Source organism: Corvus hawaiiensis, chromosome 4 (genome assembly GCF_020740725.1).
Source record: "Corvus hawaiiensis isolate bCorHaw1 chromosome 4, bCorHaw1.pri.cur, whole genome shotgun sequence".
NCBI lineage: Eukaryota > Metazoa > Chordata > Aves > Passeriformes > Corvidae > Corvus > Corvus hawaiiensis.
Genome location: NC_063216.1, coordinates 4,571,657 through 4,593,535, shown reverse-complemented (window position 1 = coordinate 4,593,535; position 21,879 = coordinate 4,571,657). Strand labels below are relative to the sequence as shown.

Genomic DNA, 21,879 nt, shown 5'->3' with positions numbered 1-21,879 from the left:
CTAGGGATTTTGTTCATAGGTGAAATAACTGCAGTGCTCCAGCCTGGAACCGGCCAGCCAGGGAAGGATGGATGGGAATCCGAGTGGAGCACTTCTGTGAAACAGGCATGGCTCAAATTGAGCAAGGCTTTAGAGTCCCACCTTTTACAAACATGACCCAGCTGTGCTCCTTGGGGTCCGCGAGATTTTAATGAGGCAAAAATGATCAAAATGTCATGACCTCTGTTCTTCCTTGTCCTAAAATCTGGATGATGGAAATGGAGTTTAGCTAGGTTATATTTAGCTGATCACACAGAATTGAATAGCTTTAAGATAATGAAATAAAAGTTTTAAAATAAAAGCTGTGAGGTCAGAGAAGTTATCCTCCCAATACTCCAAAGGATCAGCTTATATAAGCAAGTATGATTTTTCCCAATGTTTTAGTCCATGAGTATTGACCAGTTCCTCTTCACTAAGGCAATCTCCTAAATGGCTGAGGCTGGTTCACTAATTTGCAGCTGCTACCTTGGAAACAGTGATCAGGATTTCACACATTATCCAGGCACTTTGTTCTTATTAAAAATATTTATTATTTGTAGGCACAATATACTAGAAACAGCAGTTACAAAATATTATGGGTCTGTTGGCATAGGCTAAGAAAACAGCCAGGAATGTTATTCAAAGGTGAGTTTGGTTTCCAGGCAATTTCCCTGCTCACAAAATGACACTTGCAGCTAGACCTGACCCCTACAAGCTGGCTTCTGTGCAGTACCAGCGCTTGCACGTGCAAACTCTCTGAGACATTCTCCAGGTAGCCAAAAACCAAACACAAAATAGCAGCAGTCACCAGCGTCACAAAACATTCACCAGAAAGTTTAGCCGTCTTTTTTCCCCTCCGCCTAGATGAGACCATTTCAGTGTATAACAACAGTAAGCGCAGCAGCCATTAACAGCTGCTTCCTAGATGGATGAACATATTAAAAAAAAAAAAGAAAAAAAAAAGAAATAAAAAATCATGCCTCTTTAAAGCTAAAACATCTGAAACAGCCTCCATGTTCTTGCTGACTTGGGAATTTACCAAGAAGAAAGTTGCACAGTATGAAGCAGTCTACTACATGTGTAAGACTCACCAGAAATTCATATTGTGAAGAGGTGATTTATGAGTCGAGTCGCTGAATTTTGCAGCCTTTCTTCCCCCTCAATTGCTTTGAAATGTCCTGTCAATTAATGACAATTTTCTCAAGTAAATTCTTATGAATTTGTTTGTACCTACTAATTCTTCTATTTCTAGTAATGTAACTGTTACTTAGAACTGTTTTTTTTCTAAATAGAATCCAGTGCTGAAAATAAGGGGGATTCAGATGCAAGTTACTTGGAAATGTTGGGTGTCTCTCATTATATGCTTTGACTCAATCTTTCAGGATGATAAGCACCTGCAGATTTTCATTACTCCAAGCAAGAAACTGATTGCTTGGGTTCAGCTGCTCATGTAGGGACAGACAACAGGGGTGTGGATAAGGCAGTTTTTCTCCACATAAGGAATGCAGAGTATTTTACACACTGGGCTGTAATGGGTTTAAAGATGCAGAAGAGAGCCCAGGACAGCACCAGTCACTTCACTGTGACCATATGACAACAGATGAGGATGAGGTATTTTCCTGAAAGTTTTCATTGACCAAACCTCGAGGCTCTAAGTAAATCTTGCTTGTTCTACATATAAACATGCAGAGTCTGCTTTTTTATCTTTATTTTTTTTAACAGTACTCATTTCACCTTCAAAAGAGCAAGAGGGTGTTTCCATTTTTAGTCTGAAATACTTTGAAGTATTCCCGTTCCACAGAATGGGGATCTGGATAGAATTTGACAAAAAGAAAAAATTAATTCCTTATTTTCAATTTGGTTTCAGTAATAAAGAAGTTAATGATCCCACATCTGGTTTTGTCCAGATATACTCTACAGCAGTCCACTGGAAACAGCACCATTTGCTTATAGCTTTACTTTCATCCCAAACAGAACCTAATCTGTCCTAAATAAGTGTTCTTAAACACATCCCTAGCCAGACTGCCACATGAGGCAATTAGCAACCTCTGTGCTGATGTCACTTACCCAGAGCTGCAATTAAATGTTGCTTGCAGTTTCACCACAGCAGCCAGATAATATTTAGACAGACCTTAAAAACATTTTCTTTGGCATACCACAGAATGAAGAAACACCACAAAAAAAGAAGTACCAAAACCTTCATTCCACAAGTAACATTTGAATGCTGACACATCTGGAACAGCTGGGTAACAAGTTGTGCGTGTCAAGTTCAGAAAGCAGCTGCTCTGAGCCTTCATTTTGGGTCAGGCATTTGTTTGCAGCCACCAGTATATTCCATTTTATTTTGTAGCAGCTTCTTCAGTGTTCCCATATGGACAAGCCAAACAGCTCCTAGGATATACCAGCAAGCCTATTTTAGAAGAAATGAAGGCCAGATGTTGCTTTGTTATCTCCATGTGCATCCTTAAAAAAGTTAGATTAAGTTGTTTCAGATATATTATTAATGCCAGGTACAGGCAATTTGTTTATCGGTCGTTTAAATGTCAACTTTCTAAAGGACGGAAAATAACATTTTAACTTAGGATTCAAACTGAAATAAGATTAAACTACCCTAGAATAACTTCAGAAAATAATTATAGCACAATCCAGGATCACAGGGACCAAATAGTATTGTGTAGAAAAGACATGATGAGCCATTTCTGAGATCTGAATGAGTGCTACTTATGGTTTATTAGAAAAGGAAAAATAAAACTCCTCCACCTTATCTTTAAAATATAATGAAAAGTTTGAGGTAAGACTTCCCCAACAGCATCACTAATTAAAGGCCTTCTAGTCTGCTGCTTTACTCAACCAGGATACAACTTAAGCCACCAGTCTAAGTCCTAGAGAAGTTAATAAATCTATTACTGACAGTGTAACTCATTAATGTTTTTCATGTATGCACTCCTGGTACATCTAGTGGATCCAATGGGGTGGATAAGAATTCTGTCACAGACTGTCCAATTAATGTGATTTTGACAGAAATGTTTCAATTTTTTTTTCTGATTTCCTGAAAATAGAACCCTATTGGACTCATTTTATGACATGTATTTCTGAGGAAATGTGAACCAAAGACTACTTTTTCCACCTCAGTAACAACATAAACAAGGTTTGGGTTTCAGCTGCCTGGTGAGGTCTTTCCCTTTGAGCCAGTCCACAACATACAAGAACTGCCAAGACACCAACTACAACTTTTTGAGTAATGTCACTTTATTAAGGGACTTAAAAGAATCACATTCTCTAGTAGCCTTGGAACAATGCAAATGGTGAACAAAAGACAAAAATAGATGTAATTGGTTCTGAAAAGCATGAACATCTGTAGAGAATGTGTTGCATTATTCCCAAGGACTCCTGCTTTCGAAAAAAAAGCATGTTCCATATATACAAGTGTCAGTGCAATAGCCAATAAAGCAATCAGTCAGAAATATAAAAATATCCTAGATACAAACTTAAAATAGATGTTTGAAGGCTGACCATATCAGTATTCTGATACTTCTATATCTCAGGAGTATGATCACTGGGATGACTTATTCTGATGAGGTAAGAAACAGTAGATGCTCTGTGATAACACAAAGCCATACATTTATTATGTTTTTTTCCATAAGACAAAAAATAGAGCACCCAATGAAACTCCCAGTCTTTGCAGCAAGTGCCCACAGGAAGTGAAATTATAGTCTATGCTCATTACTACATTCCTGCATCATTCACCTTTGCTGTCTTTGCCAACAGTTCTATCAGCAAAACTTGCTCATTCTCCCTCCCCTTGCCCAGCTCCTGTATAAACTGCACATTCCTCGCAGATACACCAAACCAACAACTGCTTTAGACACAGACAACATCTATAAATGTCCAAAAATCACTTAGTCATTCATTCCTTTATTGGTTGCAATTCTTTCCTTGGCAGCAAGGGCAGAAAGAGATTGCAAAACTTGACAGCGAACAGCTCTCTGTAGAAGGGTTAGGGAGAGAACAGGGTGTGTCCTATTTGCTTTGCCTCAGGTGTTCAACCAGTGATGCCACTGAACTTAAGCCTTGGCTGGTTGAGCAATAAAAATCACATTCCTCTTTCCTCTGTCTTTTGGATGGAAGGATGCACTAATTTGGGGCTGCTGTTCCAAAAAAAGAGGGCGATGTGGTAACTTTTCAGCTGGATGCTGTCTGCCTGCATCATCATTCATCTTTCCTTCAGCCACCTCTTTCACTGTGACCCTCCAGGCTCTGCTGCTGAATTCTGATCCCTATTTTTTCACTTTTTAGAGAGAACGGCAGAACAACAAGTAGCCAGACAACACACTCTGTGTCTTGTGGCAAAGAGCACCAGGAAGAACCAGCAGCAGAGCTGGGAGTGCAACAGAATCCAACAAACATGAACTCCTACTTGGGGAGGGGGGCAATGGTAGTCATTCCAAACTGTTTGACTGTATCAGGCACTCCTCTATGAAAAAACACAATGAATTATATAGTCTCTAGAACAGCAATATTAACTTGATCAGGATATGATTTGTATGATAAAAAAAGTACAACAGGAGCTGGCAGCTGCCTTCCTGTGAAACTTGCCTTACCACTTATGGCACACACATGCACTGAAGCACACAGCAGTTGCCTGAACATGCAAAAGATTCCTTAGCTTTACATCCTAGATTCAAAAACTGTCCCTGAAATATTTTCATTTCTCATCATTCTTTTCTAAATCTCTTCTGTCTCAGGTAAATTCAGGCAGCTGCGCGAGATGGAACAGCGAAGCTGGTAACATCTGTAGTGTGACAACACTTGACAAATTATTTCAGGTTTTCTTTCAGTTTCTGGAAGATGCTATGCAGATACCAAAGCCTCCAGGAATCATCACACTTCTCTCCTTAACCCCACTGAACTTGGCAATCAGCGTTTGCAAATATTGAATTACTGCTCACCACACCCCACTAAGACAGGCTATTACCTCCCATGTAAACAGGCAGGGAACGGAGGCACAGAATGACTAAGTGATTATTCCAGTATCACAACACAAGTCTGGGAGAGCCAGGAGCTGAACCTGTATTTCTTGCATCTCAGTCTCAGGTTGTCTGTTTTGTTCTGTGTTGCAGCCTTAATTCTTCCCTGAAGAGGAAGACTGGGATCTCTTAAGAGTCTGTCACTGCTACTCTGGTTGACAGGTGATGTTGCCAATGCGATAGGAATTGTTGCATTCCCCACATCAAAAGGTGGAACACAGTGTGACATCTGTTTGCTGGAAGAAATACTAACCATACAAGTCCTTAAGAACATCAACATTTATTTAATATGATATAAAAGAAATGGGATATGAACATTCGTATTTGAACAATAATAAGTGGCTTCTTATACTTACATCGTATGTGCTCATTGTATAATATATACACAATGAACATAATTACATTTGTACACAAACTAAGTACTGGATTGAAAACCTGCTTATTGCTGTACACACCCTAACCCCATGAAGGAAAAGCCCAGTACCTCAAAATACCTACACTCCATTTTAGTCAAGAAAAAGTAACCACTAACATTAATGTCTATGTTGACAGAAGTGTGGCAGTAACTGCTGACATTGCAACCTGACCAAGAAATCATTACAGCAGAAACAGGACATCTTTTACTAAGCAATAATAAAAATGGCACATTTTAAATATATCTATATGTATATATATATAAAAATTTTACAAATAAATTGTTAAAACAATAAATTGTAATGTTTAAAAAGTGTAAAACAAGGTTTAGTGGTGATATGTAAAATTAACCGGGTTATGCATCTAAAAGAAGCAAAAAAAGTTAACTTATATGATCCATAATTAAAAGAACATTAAACTCTGAAGAATAGCAAATTAAGTTCTGACTGTAGGCTGCACATTAAAAAGAGCCTTTATTTTATGTGCACAGAAATCGTAGCAGCAAGCTGGTATCAGGAGAACAATCTGAAGGTTGCTGAGTGTACACGTGGGCCATTTAAAGCTCTCTTGGAATAAACATTTTCCAGGAAGTGATAAAACGATGCTCTGTGGCCAAAAGCATCAGAACTATGAATTTCATAGACTTAAAATATACTGTACAATATCTTCTCATATTTTCATAGGTCAGGTCCATACATCTCAGGCATGAATTGTTTCAACAGAAGCCGTTAGTGCTGAAAGACAGACACAGATTAAGTTACTCTATTTTAGCAACTGAATATTGTCTAAAGAACTCAGGGGATTAAACACAGCAAAGGATTCCTGACCTCATCCTAGCAATGCAGGTGTAGAACATAATAAAGTATCTTAGAAATCAGCTGTTTCCAAAACCTGTTTTCCTGATGAATAATACTGCTGTCAAGATATTTTGACAGCAAGAAGCAAAACCAAGATTTTTTTCAAATTTACACCACTTTGAATGAAAGTCTATTTACTCTGAGAGTTTTATCCTGTTACACATGGTCACCTCCAAATGCTCTTCACCTAAAACCAGTAATAGTAGCAAAGATCCTAACTGGTCTTAGAAACGACAGGCACATTTTGAAGAGAGATGCAGAACTGTCGAGCTGCTACACTGTACTGGCAACATAGTTCAAGTGCTCCACCCAGAGCTTGCTGTGTTTTGGTAATTGCTGCAAGGACTTCTAGAAATAGTTTTCAACAGTTCATTGGTAAAAATGTTCCTGAGCTTTGAATCCAGGTGCCGTATAAAATTTCATTATCCCTCCATTACTCAGTGAAAATGCAATGCTTAAAATCGAACAGTGTTAGTGGTACACACAGAGATTTGTCTCTGCAAAATAAGGACTGTGACAAAAAAGGAGCCTTGTGTTAAGGGGTTTCTCCTTAGTCCTACAATATCCTGTGCCACCAATTTCCTAAGGCAAATCCCCCCGGCATCGTGCCAAGAGTATCATTTTTCTAATTGACTGTAAAAGCCAAATACAGGTATTACCTCTTCATTCCCTGAAATCTACTATATATTTTCCAGATGCTGCCTGAATCATTTGGTTGCATATGAACAGGGCTGATCCTAGAGCTTGGAAGTTCCCTTTGCCACATAAGACTTCTTGAAAATGAGGGATGCTGAATTCCTTTATGCTAAAAGATGTGCCAGAATCTCTCAGCAAAGCACTGGAAAACTGGAACCACAGCCCCAGAAAGGAAAGGGCAGTAAATAGTGCAGGCAAGCACTATGCTTCATCCATCTCCTCTGTATGCTAAGCCCAGCTCATGGCATGAATTTGTTTCGGAACTCCAAGGAAACAATCAACAGAGGCATCACATGCAGCGATGTGGAGTGTACATGCACATGGTTAGGAGCTTTTTCCAACTCAATCCGAAGACTAAAGAGCCATGAGGGCTGTGTTTGAAGTTCTGGGATCCTTTCCCCAGCATGGTGAGGTATGTGCAAGCAGAGCATCAGATTGACAAGTGCCATCCCAGATGGACCATCCTGTCCCAGGCAATTAAAGCCTCTTTAGGGGCTGTAGAGGGTAGGAATTTCCTGAACACAGGAATGCTCCACCTGCAGTACTGGCTGTGGGGATACACCTCACCAGGGGGCCAAGCCTTGGGCTTTAAGTGACGGGGCAGATCACCAAATGAGCGCCTTCCCTTCTCCAATTTATTTCTATTTTATTTAGCATAAATCCTAAAGAAAATGAATTTGCCAATCTGATCATCTGAGCTGAAAGCAGATTAATGCAACTGGTGATAAATCTCTGGTTGCTCTCCCCGTCCTGACAGGTGCCCTGTGCCTACGGACAGAATCCAGCAGTGCAGTTTCACTTTCATTACTGACCCAAAACTCAGCTGGTGGGGGAATGTTTGTCCTGTTTAAAAAGGAGATGCATGATAAAAGTGTGTATATTTACACAGTGAACCTGAAAAGCATTAACACAAATCAGTATTTCCAGAAGAAAAGTCCCACTCATTTTTTTTAAATAGTTCTGTAATAAAAATTTTGAATAAAAGTACATAAATTCAAGCTAAATCTAATCATGCCAGACCACGCCCATCAGGAAGGCAGGAACAGTGTCAGGACTGAATGTGAAGATGGCATTTTCCACTTTCTCAAAAGGAAAAAATAATAAAATAATTTTCCTTTTTTTCTTTTAAACAGATTTTTTTTTTTTTAAACAGTTTCTTGCCCTTAGTTCATATGCAAAAGGTCTCTGTGATGACTAAGTAGTCTAATTTTGCTAAGATGAAACCTTGGCAATTGAGATTGGTACAGGAAATTAAAAAAAAAAGACATTTTCAGATGTCCTCATGCTAAATGACTGAACATGTCTCAATTTTAAATTGTTCTTGATTTTAAAGGTTTCTTAAGTTACATTAGCTATGGCATTTAACATTGCCATTGAAACAAAGCTCATTCTTTGGTAGAAAGCTTATTTAAACAGACATTTCCTGACAACAAAGAAATGTGGATTGATTTAAATGCTGGTAAAGTGCTGAAGCATTCACACTGATATCCTACTAATTTTCTTAAACACTTGTCTAAACAAACACATACTTTATATTTCCATTGCCATTCATTAAGTGGGTAACATCACAGGTAGGAACATGTAAATCTAGCCTAACTCATGCTTTCTAACTTGATTCCTAGAAGCAATCACCCACTACAACAGGAAACAGCAGCTGTGTAGGGCTTTCTTTATAGAAAGAGAAAAAAAAGTTTTTCAATTGCTGTTTCTATGTCTTAAGCCATAAATTCTTCAGGCCATTAGCCCATTCCCTCCTGTGCATCAGTAAGTCTGAGCTCTGGTTGCCCACTTTGCCCATTACCATGACTGAAGCACCAAGACTCATTTGCACCTGTGCAGTGATGCTCATGCCTTAACTCCCTGTTTTGTAACAGCTTAGGCCTCTCGTGTAATTCCAAGGGCTATTACCCTGCCAGTTGTGGAGAACATGCTTGATAAACCAATTAGCCCTTTCTCTTTGTAGCTGGATGGAGAATGCACTCCTTGCAAGCAAATCAATACAGGGATTTGTTTGCTTTCTGGCTGATTTATATTCAACACTGCAGGTAACTCTGTCTTGCTGAGTATCAGCTACAGATGTTTCTCACAAAAATAACAGAATTCAAATACCTGGAAGAATATTAGGAACAGGAGGGGTGGGAAAAAAAAGAACGTACTTCTCTGTAACTATACACACATGAAATGTGATCCTTCTGTGAGCTGTGTCTGTGTGGATGGAGCTGGTGACAAGGACGATTCTGGTGAAGAAGGCAAACTTTTCACTGCAAGTCATACAGCAAAATAAATAAGAGTACAAGTTAGAGAAGCCATAATAAAGATAAGCTTGAAAATCACCATTTTAAGCCATGGTAAATGTAAGTAGGAACAAATGAAAGCTACACAAGTAAGGACTCAAAATCTGATCAGCACAAAAAGCACAACTTCAAGGGAAAGCATAGCTGATCCTTAATCAGGCTTAGAAATAACTAGTAGAACAGCAAACACATGAAAGCTGATGTTTTATGTTGCCAAGAAAGAGAGGGAAAAACAAGTAAAATTTAAGTAGTTGGGATAGGCCCAGACCCACCTTCATATCCCAGCTCAGATTAACTCAGCTTTTTCATTCTGCTGAGCAGTACAAAATGCACATACAAGTTCTGGTTTTGATTATTAAGTCACAGAAAGGATTGCTGACTGCACTACAAAGGTCCAGATCACCTTTTATATCCGTAAGTTGAACCATTTGGCTTGCTTAACCATTCCCATCAGCAAATATCCTAATAATGTCTTGAATTCTGTCTTCTCCCTTCCTCCTCCCCTACCCCCTCCCCCTTTTTTTCCTTCATTGCATGCAGTTTTGCTTTATTCCAGTCTTCTCTTCTTGCAGAATAGTCCACCACCAGTCACTGTACTAGACAGGCAGTGTTTCCTGTTTCTTCATCTTTCTTACTCCCCTAAACATGACCAAACTGGGGTCTTTTACTTGCTAGTTTAAAATATTGGAAACTCTCAATGATTCCACAATCCTGGGCATATCTAAGGCCACTCAGCAGCAGGGAGCAATGGTAAAAAATCTATATATATCCAGGACTGAGATGAAAAAGGAAGGATTTGCTCCAACCAACAACTACAGTATGACTCAATTTCTGGCAATAGTTATTTAAATCCCTGAATTAGCAGCTATAAAAGCTATATTAAAACCTCAAAAAAAAAGGGATTTCTGTAGCTGTCCACTGGGAAACTATTTTTCTCTACGTTATAAAACTGTTCACTTCACATGTAGACTAGCTCAGCACTTCCAATTCACAAGGGTTTCAGAGCATCAAAAGACACAATCAAAATGAAATAAAGTTTTACATATGTACTGTGTAAGTTGTGCTTCAGTCAAACTCTTTTCCATACCTGCTGCTGCCTGATTTCCTTTTGAAGACTGTGCTGCTAATTCAAATGAAGACACAATCCCTTCTTCTTCTTGAGCACTAAGTATTTCACTTTCTTCTGAGCTGGTTTTGGGTTTGTGGTTTGCAACTGTGGTCACACTCTGCAAGCTGCTTAATAAAAGCACAGCGTTTAGAACTCGCTCTAACTTAATTTCAGGTGTTAACCACTAAGTATAGGAGCTATAATTTAATTTTCTCCCGTTAATAGAAAAAAGTTGCAACTTGCAAGTCCAGGTAGCATAAATTAAGCAGGCATTTTGAAACCCTTCTACTTTGTATAGCTACACTTTTAAAAAGGCACCTGGAATTAAATTCCTTTCCTTTATATACTCCTGCAGTTTCCTATTGCTGAAGGGTCCTGTGACAAAGTTATGACCTAATGTGAGAACTCACTTAGGACCTGCAGTGCAACTTACACTGAAGTTATGAATCCTTAGAGAGAACTATCCAAGATATAATATCCCTCTAATTCTGCAATGCTGCAAAGTAGTGAGGTAAAAATTAAAGCAGGAGATGTTGAGTATGATGTTTAGTTTGCTCCTCAGTATCAGCAATAAAGAGCATGCTATGGAAGCACTGGCTGAAGTGTTCATAATGAATTGATGCAAAGCTTGAACTGACATTATTAAACACATTTTGGAGGCCAAAACAAGGATTATGAACGAATTCTGTTTATAACTGGGACAACACTTGAAAATAACCATTGCTTCACCCACCAACTCATCACCTCTTACTGAACTCCGGCAGCACTTAAGCCTCTAGATTTCCCTATATGTAAACCACTCAAAACCATATAAATATACCTTGTCAGTATTTATGGCAGTTGCTTGGTCCATTCAGATAATAAATACAACATGGAAGTTTAAAATAGCCTCTGAACATCTTGTTTGATTTTTACCTTATATCACCATCATGTGTTTCTTCCAATTTATTTTTCTTTTCTGCTTTCTCTTCATTACTCACTTCTTTTGAGTCAGATACAACATGTGCATCTGATAAAAGATCATCAGCTTTGGACAGCTATAAAAAAATTGAAATCATGAAACAAAAGGCTGTAACACACACTAAGTGGCAGATAAGAAATACAGTACCAGGAAACAGTTTTATTAACAGACAAATTTTGCCATCATGTATACTTAGTAACTCAGAATTACATAACTTAAGAAATTTTTATCAATACCATGCAGGTTAATAGAGTTATCCTAAAACTTATACCAGAGTCTATGGGCAGGGCTTGACTTAATAACTTCCAGAACTGATCTGAACTCTTTGGATTGCAGCCTGCCTGTTTTTTCATGCTATCCCTCTCTTCATGATGCCAACAGAGATTCCAGATACTGCAATATTTTGTTGATAAGAATGAATGCTGCTCTTAAAGGTCTCTGATTACATGTGATCAATTTGAGTGTATTACATAATTTTCCTTTTGAAATATTTGCATATTTAACAAAGCAACAGTTAATGATAACTTCTCAATAAGGAAGTGTTTTTAACGGATAACAATTAAATTAGTTATTTGATTTTATACCATTCTCCATCAGATATGTATCTTAAAAAACTAAATATGAAATAGGAAAACAAAAGGAAAAGTGAGGAAAAGGAAAAGTACAAAGTGATTAACTGAGGAATATGGGTATAGAAAAAGAAAAAACCTCTACACAATACTTTAAAAAAAAACCTATAAGCAGGATGTGATTATGTAGAAGCAACTCTAGTAATCCATTCTTCACAGTCAGTCTGGTTCTGCTGAGTGTTAAGGGCACTTCAGTACCAGAAATACCAAGGTAATTCCCTGCCAGCTGAGTTTCAAACTATTTCAAGACAGAAATCAAACCAGTGACAAATACCTAAAAGTACAGGTACTGCCTACTTCCATGTATAATTTGTTGTGCCAGCTTTATTCTGCTTTCTATAAACTATTTGATGCACTACAGCCAACCAAACAAAAATCCAGGGACATTAAATGGCTGTCAAAATACACTGGGGTAGGCTAAGCAATGAATATGTCAATGATTATTATTTAAAGACCATATACATGAAAATTCAATGTAATTTTGTGAATCTCTATGGAATACCGTCTATCCAACAAGAAGTCTTTATCTTCCAAGCAAAAGGAACTGGCTCATTTTCCCATACTCTGGTGTGTGTGCCTCAAAATACTTTTTTACTGCAAGACAAGCTAACAAACAGTTTAATAAGGAATAGTTCTGTACCTCTTTAGCAAAACTTGAATTATGTTCTTGTTCTCCATCATTTTTCAGTTGTGCTATTTCTTCTCCAGGACTTCCATTATTTTGTTTCAAATTATTTTCTCTACTGGTGCTCTCCAACTCCTTCATGTTACTAGACACTGTATCATCCTTTTTCCGATTCTGTGGAACAAAATTGGTATGTGAACACACTGTTACAGAAGTTATCACAGTCTCAGTTCCGAGCCTTGTGCTGTCCTCTGACTGTGATTAAAAAAAAATACTGGAAAAAACCTTAAGCATACATTGCAATAAGGAAAATGGAAATTGTTAAGGACTTGGAATTTCCTCATTTTTGTACCTTTCAAAACAGTTCAGCCTGTCTAACATTTCTTTGTCTGTAAGATTACTGTACTTTCTGCTCCCCCCTTCTTCTCCAGCATTTCAATGTCACCCTTATCTTCTGAAATTTCATTCATATTTAGCTCAGTCACACACCAGCTTAGCAGCATTCTTACTTGCATTCATAAGTACTGCTCTTTTTATAAAATAGCTTTTTATGGTTTAAGAAAAAAAAAACGATAAAAATCTGCTCTCAGCTCAAAATTCACAGTGCACCTGCATGCACTTCCTCCAATTATCTTGGGTATCCTCCAAGCCTATGGTGTGAAATGATTTAATAGAGGACAACATAATATCTGATAATGGCAGAGGATATTAATTACTTCTTAAAAAAATATATCCATTGCACAGAGAATAAGGTGATATAAAAATTTTGAGGAAGGATGGTAGAGGTGACTTAAGATTGTGAACTGTGAACATTATATTGGCAGAGCAGCAAACCGACCCAAAGGGAGGCTCATCTAAGAACTGGAGCTGAGAAAAATAGGAGCCATGGAAGCAGTAAATCTCGAGGCTGAATTCCTGTGATCTAACACATGCACTCTGTTAAGAGGAAATTCCACGTAAGTGAGTTCATAAATCAATGTCTTTGCTCTCCTAAATTAAAGTATGCACCCCTTATCATACGCTTGTGCCAACAACGATTGCGAAGCAACTTCCTTTTGTATTACGGTAATCACTTCAAAATTACACAGCAGGCCGTTTATAAAATCCTTTCTCCCCTCCAATTCTTAAATAACCAAACCACAGTCGAAAAGACTTCCAGCTGTTAATGCCATTGCACCATTTTTCTAAAAATCAATAGACACAGAAACTATGCTTTTAGAAATAGAAGCTATTACTCAGCATAATACCTCATCCTGGGGCTTTTAGCCAAATAGCATTCTGGAAGAATTTAAGTTGTGATAGAAAAAGTGACTTTGCAACATGGACTATTAGTTAAATATTCAATTCCGAGATCTTCTCACTTACTATATAAATTTCTTATCATCCCCAGAGCCCTGATTTCACAGAGAAGACTGAGGAACATGGTGAAATGAACAGAATTATTTTGAGTTCTGGCACAGATTTGGCCCATTCCCTCACTCTGCTGCCCTGTGCTGGCTACCCAGGTACCATGCACAGGACTGCAGCTTCCTCACCTTCAGGTATGAAACAATACCACAGGGAAGAGATAAAGCTTAAACACCTCTGTAAAAACAACTGAACAAAACATCTGCAAAGCTTTGCTTTGCACGACCTCTTCTCTAGAAAGGCAATGTTAATCACAGAAATATTTGTAGGAACTCCCTTCATACAGCATTCCTGATGTCAGCCCAAATACAGATGCTCTATTGCAAAGGCAAAACTGGAATTCAGAGTCTTCTGGGGATGCAAAGTTCTTGAAGAGAAAGTAACTTTTGTATAGCTCTGTAGCAGCTTACCATGCTGAGAGGGAAAAAACCAACTCAAAATGCAAACCTAAAACATCTTTGGAAATATCTGATTTCCTGACACTGCAATGTATTTAATCTGCTTTTGGAAAATCAGATGTTTAAATGCCTACAAAACAAAAAAAGAAGGCATTTCCATACCAGTGGAAAAGCAAATAATTTTTAAAAAGTTAGTAAACAGTGTGGTCTGAAGAAAAAACTATTCCAGAAGATTAAAAACCCGAACAAACCAAAACCAACCAAAAAATTAACTCCATTACACTACTGGAAAAGAAAACGAATTCTTGATATTAGAAAGTAGTAGGCTGCTTAATATCTGCTATCCTATATCTGGGTTTGGTTCAGCGTTTTGGGGCTTGTTTGTGGGTTTTTAGATATATCTTCAGAATAATATTTCCTGGTTAATGACAAGCAGTTATATCTTCCTCTTCTCTCTCCATCCTTCACTCTTGACTAAACTTCTTAGGCAAACAAACAAGTTTAAGAATGAGTGAAAAAAAAAAGTGTGGGTTCTATTGTAACGTATTTATGGGCTTAAACACCACAGCAGAAGAGCACCACTTAGGAGCTCTGATCATAAACACACCTAAAATTGCTACAGATGTTTGAATATATTACATGGCAGAAAGATCAGCATTGACTTCATTTCAACAGAAAATGAGTCATGATTCTTCCTGATCCTGTTTTCAGTCACAAACCTTGCAATTTCATGTTGTTTGCTAAATCTGACTCAAACACCCCACCCTGTTAACAAACATCACAGTGCATAATCAAATGGATGTGGATTTGAACTGTCTGTTTTCCAAAAAGGCAAAGAAGTGGCTTCTGTCATTAGGTGTCAGCATGAAGGTTGTCTTTTTGCATCTGTGACTCTACAGTTGGTCTCAAATAAACTCCTTTGTTTTTTAGCTGGACACATCAAAGCTTGTGATCACCGTGGGACCCACCTGTGTCACTTTGAACGGATTATCCCTGACAAAGGACGAGGTCTGGGAAGGAGACTGGTCTGAAACACCAATAATATTGAGTCCTTTCCTCTTCTCTCTCAGACAAGCTTGTTGGTGTCTCTTTATTCTTTCCATCTGTTCCTCTACAGTCATTCGAGGCCGTGAGCCTTCTGCAAGGCACAGCTGCTCCACTGCACTCCTTGGTCTTTCCTTAAATGGAAGCAAAAATATATATATGTGTTTCAAAAAAACGAGATGCCAAACTGGTAACTCACCAGAAGAGATCACTGATTTACTAAAGAGCAGAAAAATAAAGACCTCCTATGTACGTGAAAAAAAGTACAAGAACCAATTATCAATGAACACTGAAATTCAAAATAAAAGGAAGGAATAATTTGCTCTTCTGAACAGTAACATTACCATCACCAATGATAAACATTAAGAGAATGGGTAGATGCTCTCTCAAAGCCACTCTCTCAAGCTGAAACAATTTACCAGACATTATACAACTGGCAAACACAAGATATTTGACTGAGACAGAAACATAATTGAAATTTAATGATCCAGGACACTTATACCAGTTGATCTAATAGTAATTCCTGCCTTTTTATTTCAAGAAAAACTACAGCTGGGCATCATTTAACTGCAAGTGCAGGCTGAAACTAAGTTAATTTATTACTACTTAAAAATCTGTAATCCTAAGCATTATACTTTTCCCAAAATAACACCTATTTACCTACTCTGTTCTTGAAATTCACTGGTTTTCAGACAGATTTATACTTTTTTATGACAGAAAAATCGACTTCAGGCTAATCAGCTGCATTCAGGACATTTACAGTAACTGATTTCACTTATGAAAAGTGGTATTCTTTCTCCAGTCAACATCCTGTGAGCTTCTTTCTCCTCTCCCAGTCTTCTTACAACTTCTCCTCTACTATCTGGGCTGTAACTATGGTGAAAGTTTTCCTCTCTTTTGCACAAACTCCATGTAAATGTGTCTTTAACCCAGAGACTACAGAACTGTCTAATCTAACATTTCAGGTTTATTGCCTGCATACTGCTTATTACATCCTTATTTTTTGGCTGCTTTAGCTATTTCCCGAATTGTTTTAGTAATGAAATAAATAAAAGCCTGTGATTGTTATAAAGGGGCTGTTAAACTGCCAAATACAGGTCCTTCAAAGATACTTCATATGCTTTCAACTCAAGCCTGAACTTCAGCAGATCAGTAGATTTATCATTTACCATTTAGTTCTTGCCCAGTTTGAGTGTCTCCATGCAGTTTAACACACACAACACAACTTTATCATTCTGTCTATAGCTGTCTCCATTAATCTGGTATATAATGCTTTTATAACAGTGATTTTTTTTTTTTTGTTAAAGAAAATTAAGATAACTTCAACTTTTGAAGTAACTACCAAACTTAAAATGAACATGTCCAATACTCAGAGGTTATTTTGAAGTACCGTTCTTAGATCTATCTTCTTATTCTTCCTCAAAGTGACATAGGATGCTATTGTTGAAGACTCTGGCATTGGGGATTTGGTTCTGGGTGGTACAACTCCCACAGGGAAATGTGAGCCTGCAAAACAGCAAAGCAACACACTAAGTGCTGTGCAAAACACTGCAAAAACTGTTGATTTGTCTTCTAGAAAACACATGTTGTCAGCCTTGGGAATTCCTCTTCAAAAGGCAGATTCAGAAAGTGGAGAGGCCAGAGGGACTGAGAATTGATGGGTGAAGATACCGTAGGTCCAGCCAGCTCTCAGATGGCCTCACTTGTGTGTGCACACCCATGCTCATGTCTGTGTGTGACTGAAATCATCCCTGAGCCTGGTCAGCTGGGGAGTGAAAACAGGAGCTGAGGATATTCTGCTATAAAGCAACAGTTTGGGTCTCCTTTAGACAATAAAAAGGATAAAACACAGCAGAATTCCATTTTCTTTTTGTGTGACCTTTATGTACTACACAGGTCATCATATTCCTCTGGTCTCATATTTGACATGGTCCCATTTCTCTTTAAATGCTGATATTTGAAAAGAGAGGGAAATGGCTGGCATGAGAAGTGTTCAGTACTCTAATGTGCACAACCACTAGAAAAAATGTTTAAATTTCCTCTGAAATTATTAATTTTTAGAACCACCCTCAATAAGAAACCACCATCATTTAAGTATGACTTCTTAAAACAGCAAGAAAGAAAACTCAGAGATGAGCTGCCTTTAAGTTTCTTTCCTTATCAGCTTAAAACCTTAAAACAGAATGGCATAAAACTGTTTACTGTACCAGCATAGAGCTGTAGTGGCATACACACCATAACAGAACTTAAACAATCAGAAATGGTTACATTTTCCTACTGCATGGGGATCGTTACTACGAGTGAATGCCCAGAACAAGAAATGTCTGTTAGAAAATTTCTATGCTCAGATGATAAAACACAGCTATGATAAACAACAGACCAAAGAGAGTTTTAGAATATACAAAGCCCCTCACTGCTTGCTACCACTGCAGCTGTTCTGTCCCACACCCCTAAATATTATTTATCTTAGAGGACACTGTGCTATTGCTGTCCCTGACTGAGGACTGTTTTTCTACAAATGGACGTAGTAAAATAATTTCTGTCTTCGAGATAGAAAGCAGACTGGGGTGCTTAAAAAGTGTTGGGTTGCTTTATATAGTCAGTGTAGACTTTCTTATTTTGTCTTGATCATTACCTCTTGATATAAATTACTATGAATAATAAGAAACATCACAGGTCAATAAAATGTAGGCATGTTGTCAGAAAGAAAAGTTTCTCAATTTAGGTCATTGATGATTAGCAAATCTCATGATAAACCTTCCATTTTTTGCCACCAAATTAACAGAAATTTAATTATGTGCCTTAACATTTTATCTCAGCAAATACCCCAGAGAATCTGAATTGACAAATTGTGTGGTAAGTGCAAGCTTAATTATATCACAGTATCATTCACACAGTTTATACCCAAACTGTATGCTAACCTTAGTTTTAAAAACCTCTATGACCATTCTGATGAAGACAGTATCTTTGTGTAATTATGATTCTTGGTAAAACTCTGCTACTGTTGCACCAGCCTGCTCGGTAAATGCTTCATCAAAGTACCAAAACGGAAGGGAGTGGTCCTGCTGGCACTGGAAACACCAATCCTTAGGGGTAAAAAATAGCTAAGTTTAGGTACTTTTTCTCCAAGCTCTTAATACGGTTTTTGGGAGGCAGTAAAGCTGAGCATTTTCCTGAAGTCACCTTTAACAACCTATTCTGTGTGTTTTAACAAACAGAATTGAGAAGTACTTCCTGGTAAAAGACTCTACCAAGCAATTAGTAGCTTTTATGGGAGCTAGATGAAGAGAAGAATCTAAAGCATTTAGCAATTGCAAAGACCTTTATTGTCTGTACACTCCAAGGTCATGATCATTATTCCTATTATATCAGAGGACAGAAGGCAATTCAACAATTACAAGATTAAAAAAAAAGAAAAAGACATTGTTTCCCTGCCTTATGAGAGCCTGAAAATTCTGTGGTGCTGCCTTTTTGGACGTTCCAGCGACATAACATCGGGAGCTTGATTCAAAAACTGAGTAATTGTTCAAGGGCAAGAACATAAAATGGGTAATTGTTCAAGGGAATGGTGTGTGGGGAATGTGAGTGATGTGATTAGACATGGTGTCAATAAGGATTTCAGGGTTGTTGGTGAGTGTAATGTTTGATTTTTCTGCGGTGTAATTGACTGAAATTTCTCTCGTCATATAATTAAATCATTATTTTATTGTGGAAGCTGTTCCATCAAACTGAGAAATGGACAGGCTACAAAGGCACGAACCATGAGGCAGCTTCTGTAACACAGCTAAGCTCTGCATTCCTTGTGAAAAAGCTGAAAGGTTGTAGTGCCTGGGGACAAACCTTTAGCAGAAGATTCTGATTCTGAAATTGGTTCTGTTTTTTCTTCACCATTAGACTCATCCACTTCTGCTACTGTAGTTAACTCCGGCTCGCTCTTATAAAGCCTATAATCAGGACCCTGAGGAACATCAAGGTGTGAGGTAAATAAAGAGGCAGTTTGGTACAAGTATTTATGTCTTAAGACCTAAACCCAATTATTTTGTGATAACTCTGCTCTCACTTTAAGACAGAGTTCCATTGTTCAAGTGCTATGGCAGAAGTACTTTTTGGTAGTTATTTTGAGTAACAACGTTTCCAGACAATCAGAAATTACAGGAAAAAATTGCTATAAAAAGGCAGAGTTGTGGATTTTTTAAAATTATCCTCTAGAAACAAGCTAGTAAAAGCTTCAAAAACTGAGCCCAGAGTTTTTTAAAAAACTAGTGAGGAGAAGAATCTAATTTTATGAAATTTAAGTCTTAAGACATTTTATATATGCACAGAAGATATGACAGGAAAATGTGAAGAGCAAATGATGCAGCTATGAACAAAACCAAATAAAAGTAAAACCATAACACAAAAGTAGCCAGATGAGTAAACAAAAATGGTGACTGTGCAAAGGAGGGAGGATGCTTCAAGAACAACGTGGCAGTTGAAGCCACTTACACAGTAAGATCCATTTCTCTGATATCCTTGAATTTGGTACATCTTCTTTTCTTCTGTCAGATGTACTGGGCCCCTGCTATAACAGAGCAAGGAGCTGCTATCACTGGGCAGAGGGGGGATTATGGGAGGATGCTCTGTAAAGTCATAGGACCGAGGGAGTGGAGGACGAGGTGGGACTACTTCCTCTTCCTAAAGATTGTAGAATAGTCACCTTATTTAGACGTGTGCACCTGGTACAATTATTTATAACTTAAAAAGAAAAATATATTACCATGGCTACAGCAGCTATAGATTTTGCAATTAAAGGGACAATGCCACATTTAACAACAACAACAAAAATTCTAACACCTGCACTTCCTATTGGACATGTACAAACTCTCTAAATCGTCCTTTTAAAAATTAAATCCATTATCTTCTGCAAGATTTTTACATAAATTAAGCTTTTAGAAAGTTCTGTAAGCCAGATGTATATTGCATACACTTTAGATAATCATGACAATGTCCCTTTAAAACTGTAACTTCTAGCCAGATTTTCAGAGGAATTGAACATTTGGGAGCTCCCACAGTTTCAGCTCTTCTTGTGGGTGCTCTGGCCATCTGAGAACCAGGCTCAGTATCTGAATAAACATATAAAGCAATGTATTTCTTCCCATGAAAAGTGTGGTGGGTAGAAAATATATCCGTAAATCAGGGTTTATATTTCTATGGTAAGAGCCTAGGGAGAGGAAAAGGTAAGAAATGGAAAAGAGAAACATACCAGTGAGAATATAGAGACACAGTACAAATGAAAGCGTTAAAATTACTAGTGGAGGTATCAGTCTTTAAAACTAGTTCATAACGCAGTGTTTTTACAGAAACATACTGAATACATCCTTCAGACATCCTTAAAATGTTCAAGATAATGCTTGTTTTTTATCATAGCCACATTACAACTTCCATAATGCTAAAATAGTAAACATGCTAAAACCATACCTCATTTTTATATTTAATAGAAGAAAATGTCCTTGATATCATGATGCCTGTTTGGGGGAAGGGGGAAAGGTGTAGGGAAAAAAAAGAGAAAAATTATTTTCAATAAACAGCTTTAAAAAAAGTACTACAACCTGTTGCTATCAAACAAATACACCAAGCATCAACTTAAAGTAGTATTTGCTTGTTCTTTCCTCAGCCATTGTGCCATTTTTCCAAACATTCAAAAGCACCAGTGGAGCTTGTACTTTAAAAATTTGTATGATCCAATTTCATTTCCTATGAGACAAAACCATTGGCCTACCTGCTTCTGAAGAGCTTCTTTGCTGTTTATGTTTAAGTAAACCCTCCATGACATCCTGAATTCTCCACAGTTCCTTCTGAATCTGAGCACGCTGTATCCCTGCTGACTCAGTCTGTCAGTGAACAAACAGCATATATGGCCAGTACATTAGAATACACTGCAAGTGGGAAAAAAGGGGAAAACCTTTTTCTCTCTTTAGACCACACTGCGTATCCTTTCGCACTGAAGGAAAATAAAATGCAGTAATGACAGACACTCTCCCATAAAACATTCAAATATAATTTGGAACAAGAAGTGTAAGATTAATTAATTTCATAATGCCTCAGTCAATTTGAGAGCAATCTGCTAGTTCAAACTTCATTTAAAGAACAGAATTTCATCTGCTGTCTGCAAAGAAAATCCAAGCAGACTTTGCACAGGAGACCCACACACAACCAGAGAGAAGGAACCATCAGTTCCAGCCCCAAAACAGGTGCAGATGAACACAGTGTTTGCACGCTGGCATATAAACCTATTTACATTCATGGACATATACACTGTGGACCAATCAATGCAAGGTTTACAGATTTTGGGCTTCCTTGTAATCTGATTAAAACTGCATAGAAAATCAACCCCCAGAGCAAAGAATCTGCAGTGCAAACCA

The 21,879-nt window shown here is 37.8% G+C and overlaps 1 protein-coding gene across 19 annotated transcripts in view; it reads right to left on the bottom strand.

The window, feature by feature from the left end:
- Nucleotides 1-3,246: 3,246 nt before the first annotated feature.
- The window catches only part of PLEKHA5 (pleckstrin homology domain containing A5), a 162,373-nt gene continuing 143,740 nt past the window's right edge, over nt 3,247-21,879 (bottom strand). For 6 of the 19 annotated variants that reach the window (XM_048301911.1, XM_048301913.1, XM_048301916.1 and 3 more), the window contains 11 exons: nt 21,237-21,348; nt 20,936-20,982; nt 19,964-20,152; nt 19,319-19,436; nt 16,869-16,984; nt 15,403-15,612; nt 12,645-12,803; nt 11,330-11,451; nt 10,394-10,539; nt 9,189-9,273; nt 3,247-6,193 (listed from right to left, as the gene is read on the bottom strand). In XM_048301911.1, coding sequence (XP_048157868.1) covers nt 6,175-6,193; nt 9,189-9,273; nt 10,394-10,539; nt 11,330-11,451; nt 12,645-12,803; nt 15,403-15,612; nt 16,869-16,984; nt 19,319-19,436; nt 19,964-20,152; nt 20,936-20,982; nt 21,237-21,348 — 1,323 coding nt within the window. In that variant the 3' untranslated portion in view covers nt 3,247-6,174. Of the gene's footprint in view, nt 6,194-9,168; nt 9,274-9,819; nt 10,263-10,393; nt 10,540-11,329; nt 11,452-12,644; nt 12,804-15,402; nt 15,613-16,868; nt 16,985-19,318; nt 19,437-19,963; nt 20,153-20,935; nt 20,983-21,236; nt 21,349-21,879 lie in introns of those variants that run through there. The other 13 variants (XM_048301917.1, XM_048301919.1, XM_048301923.1 and 10 more) reach the window with 5 other exon arrangements.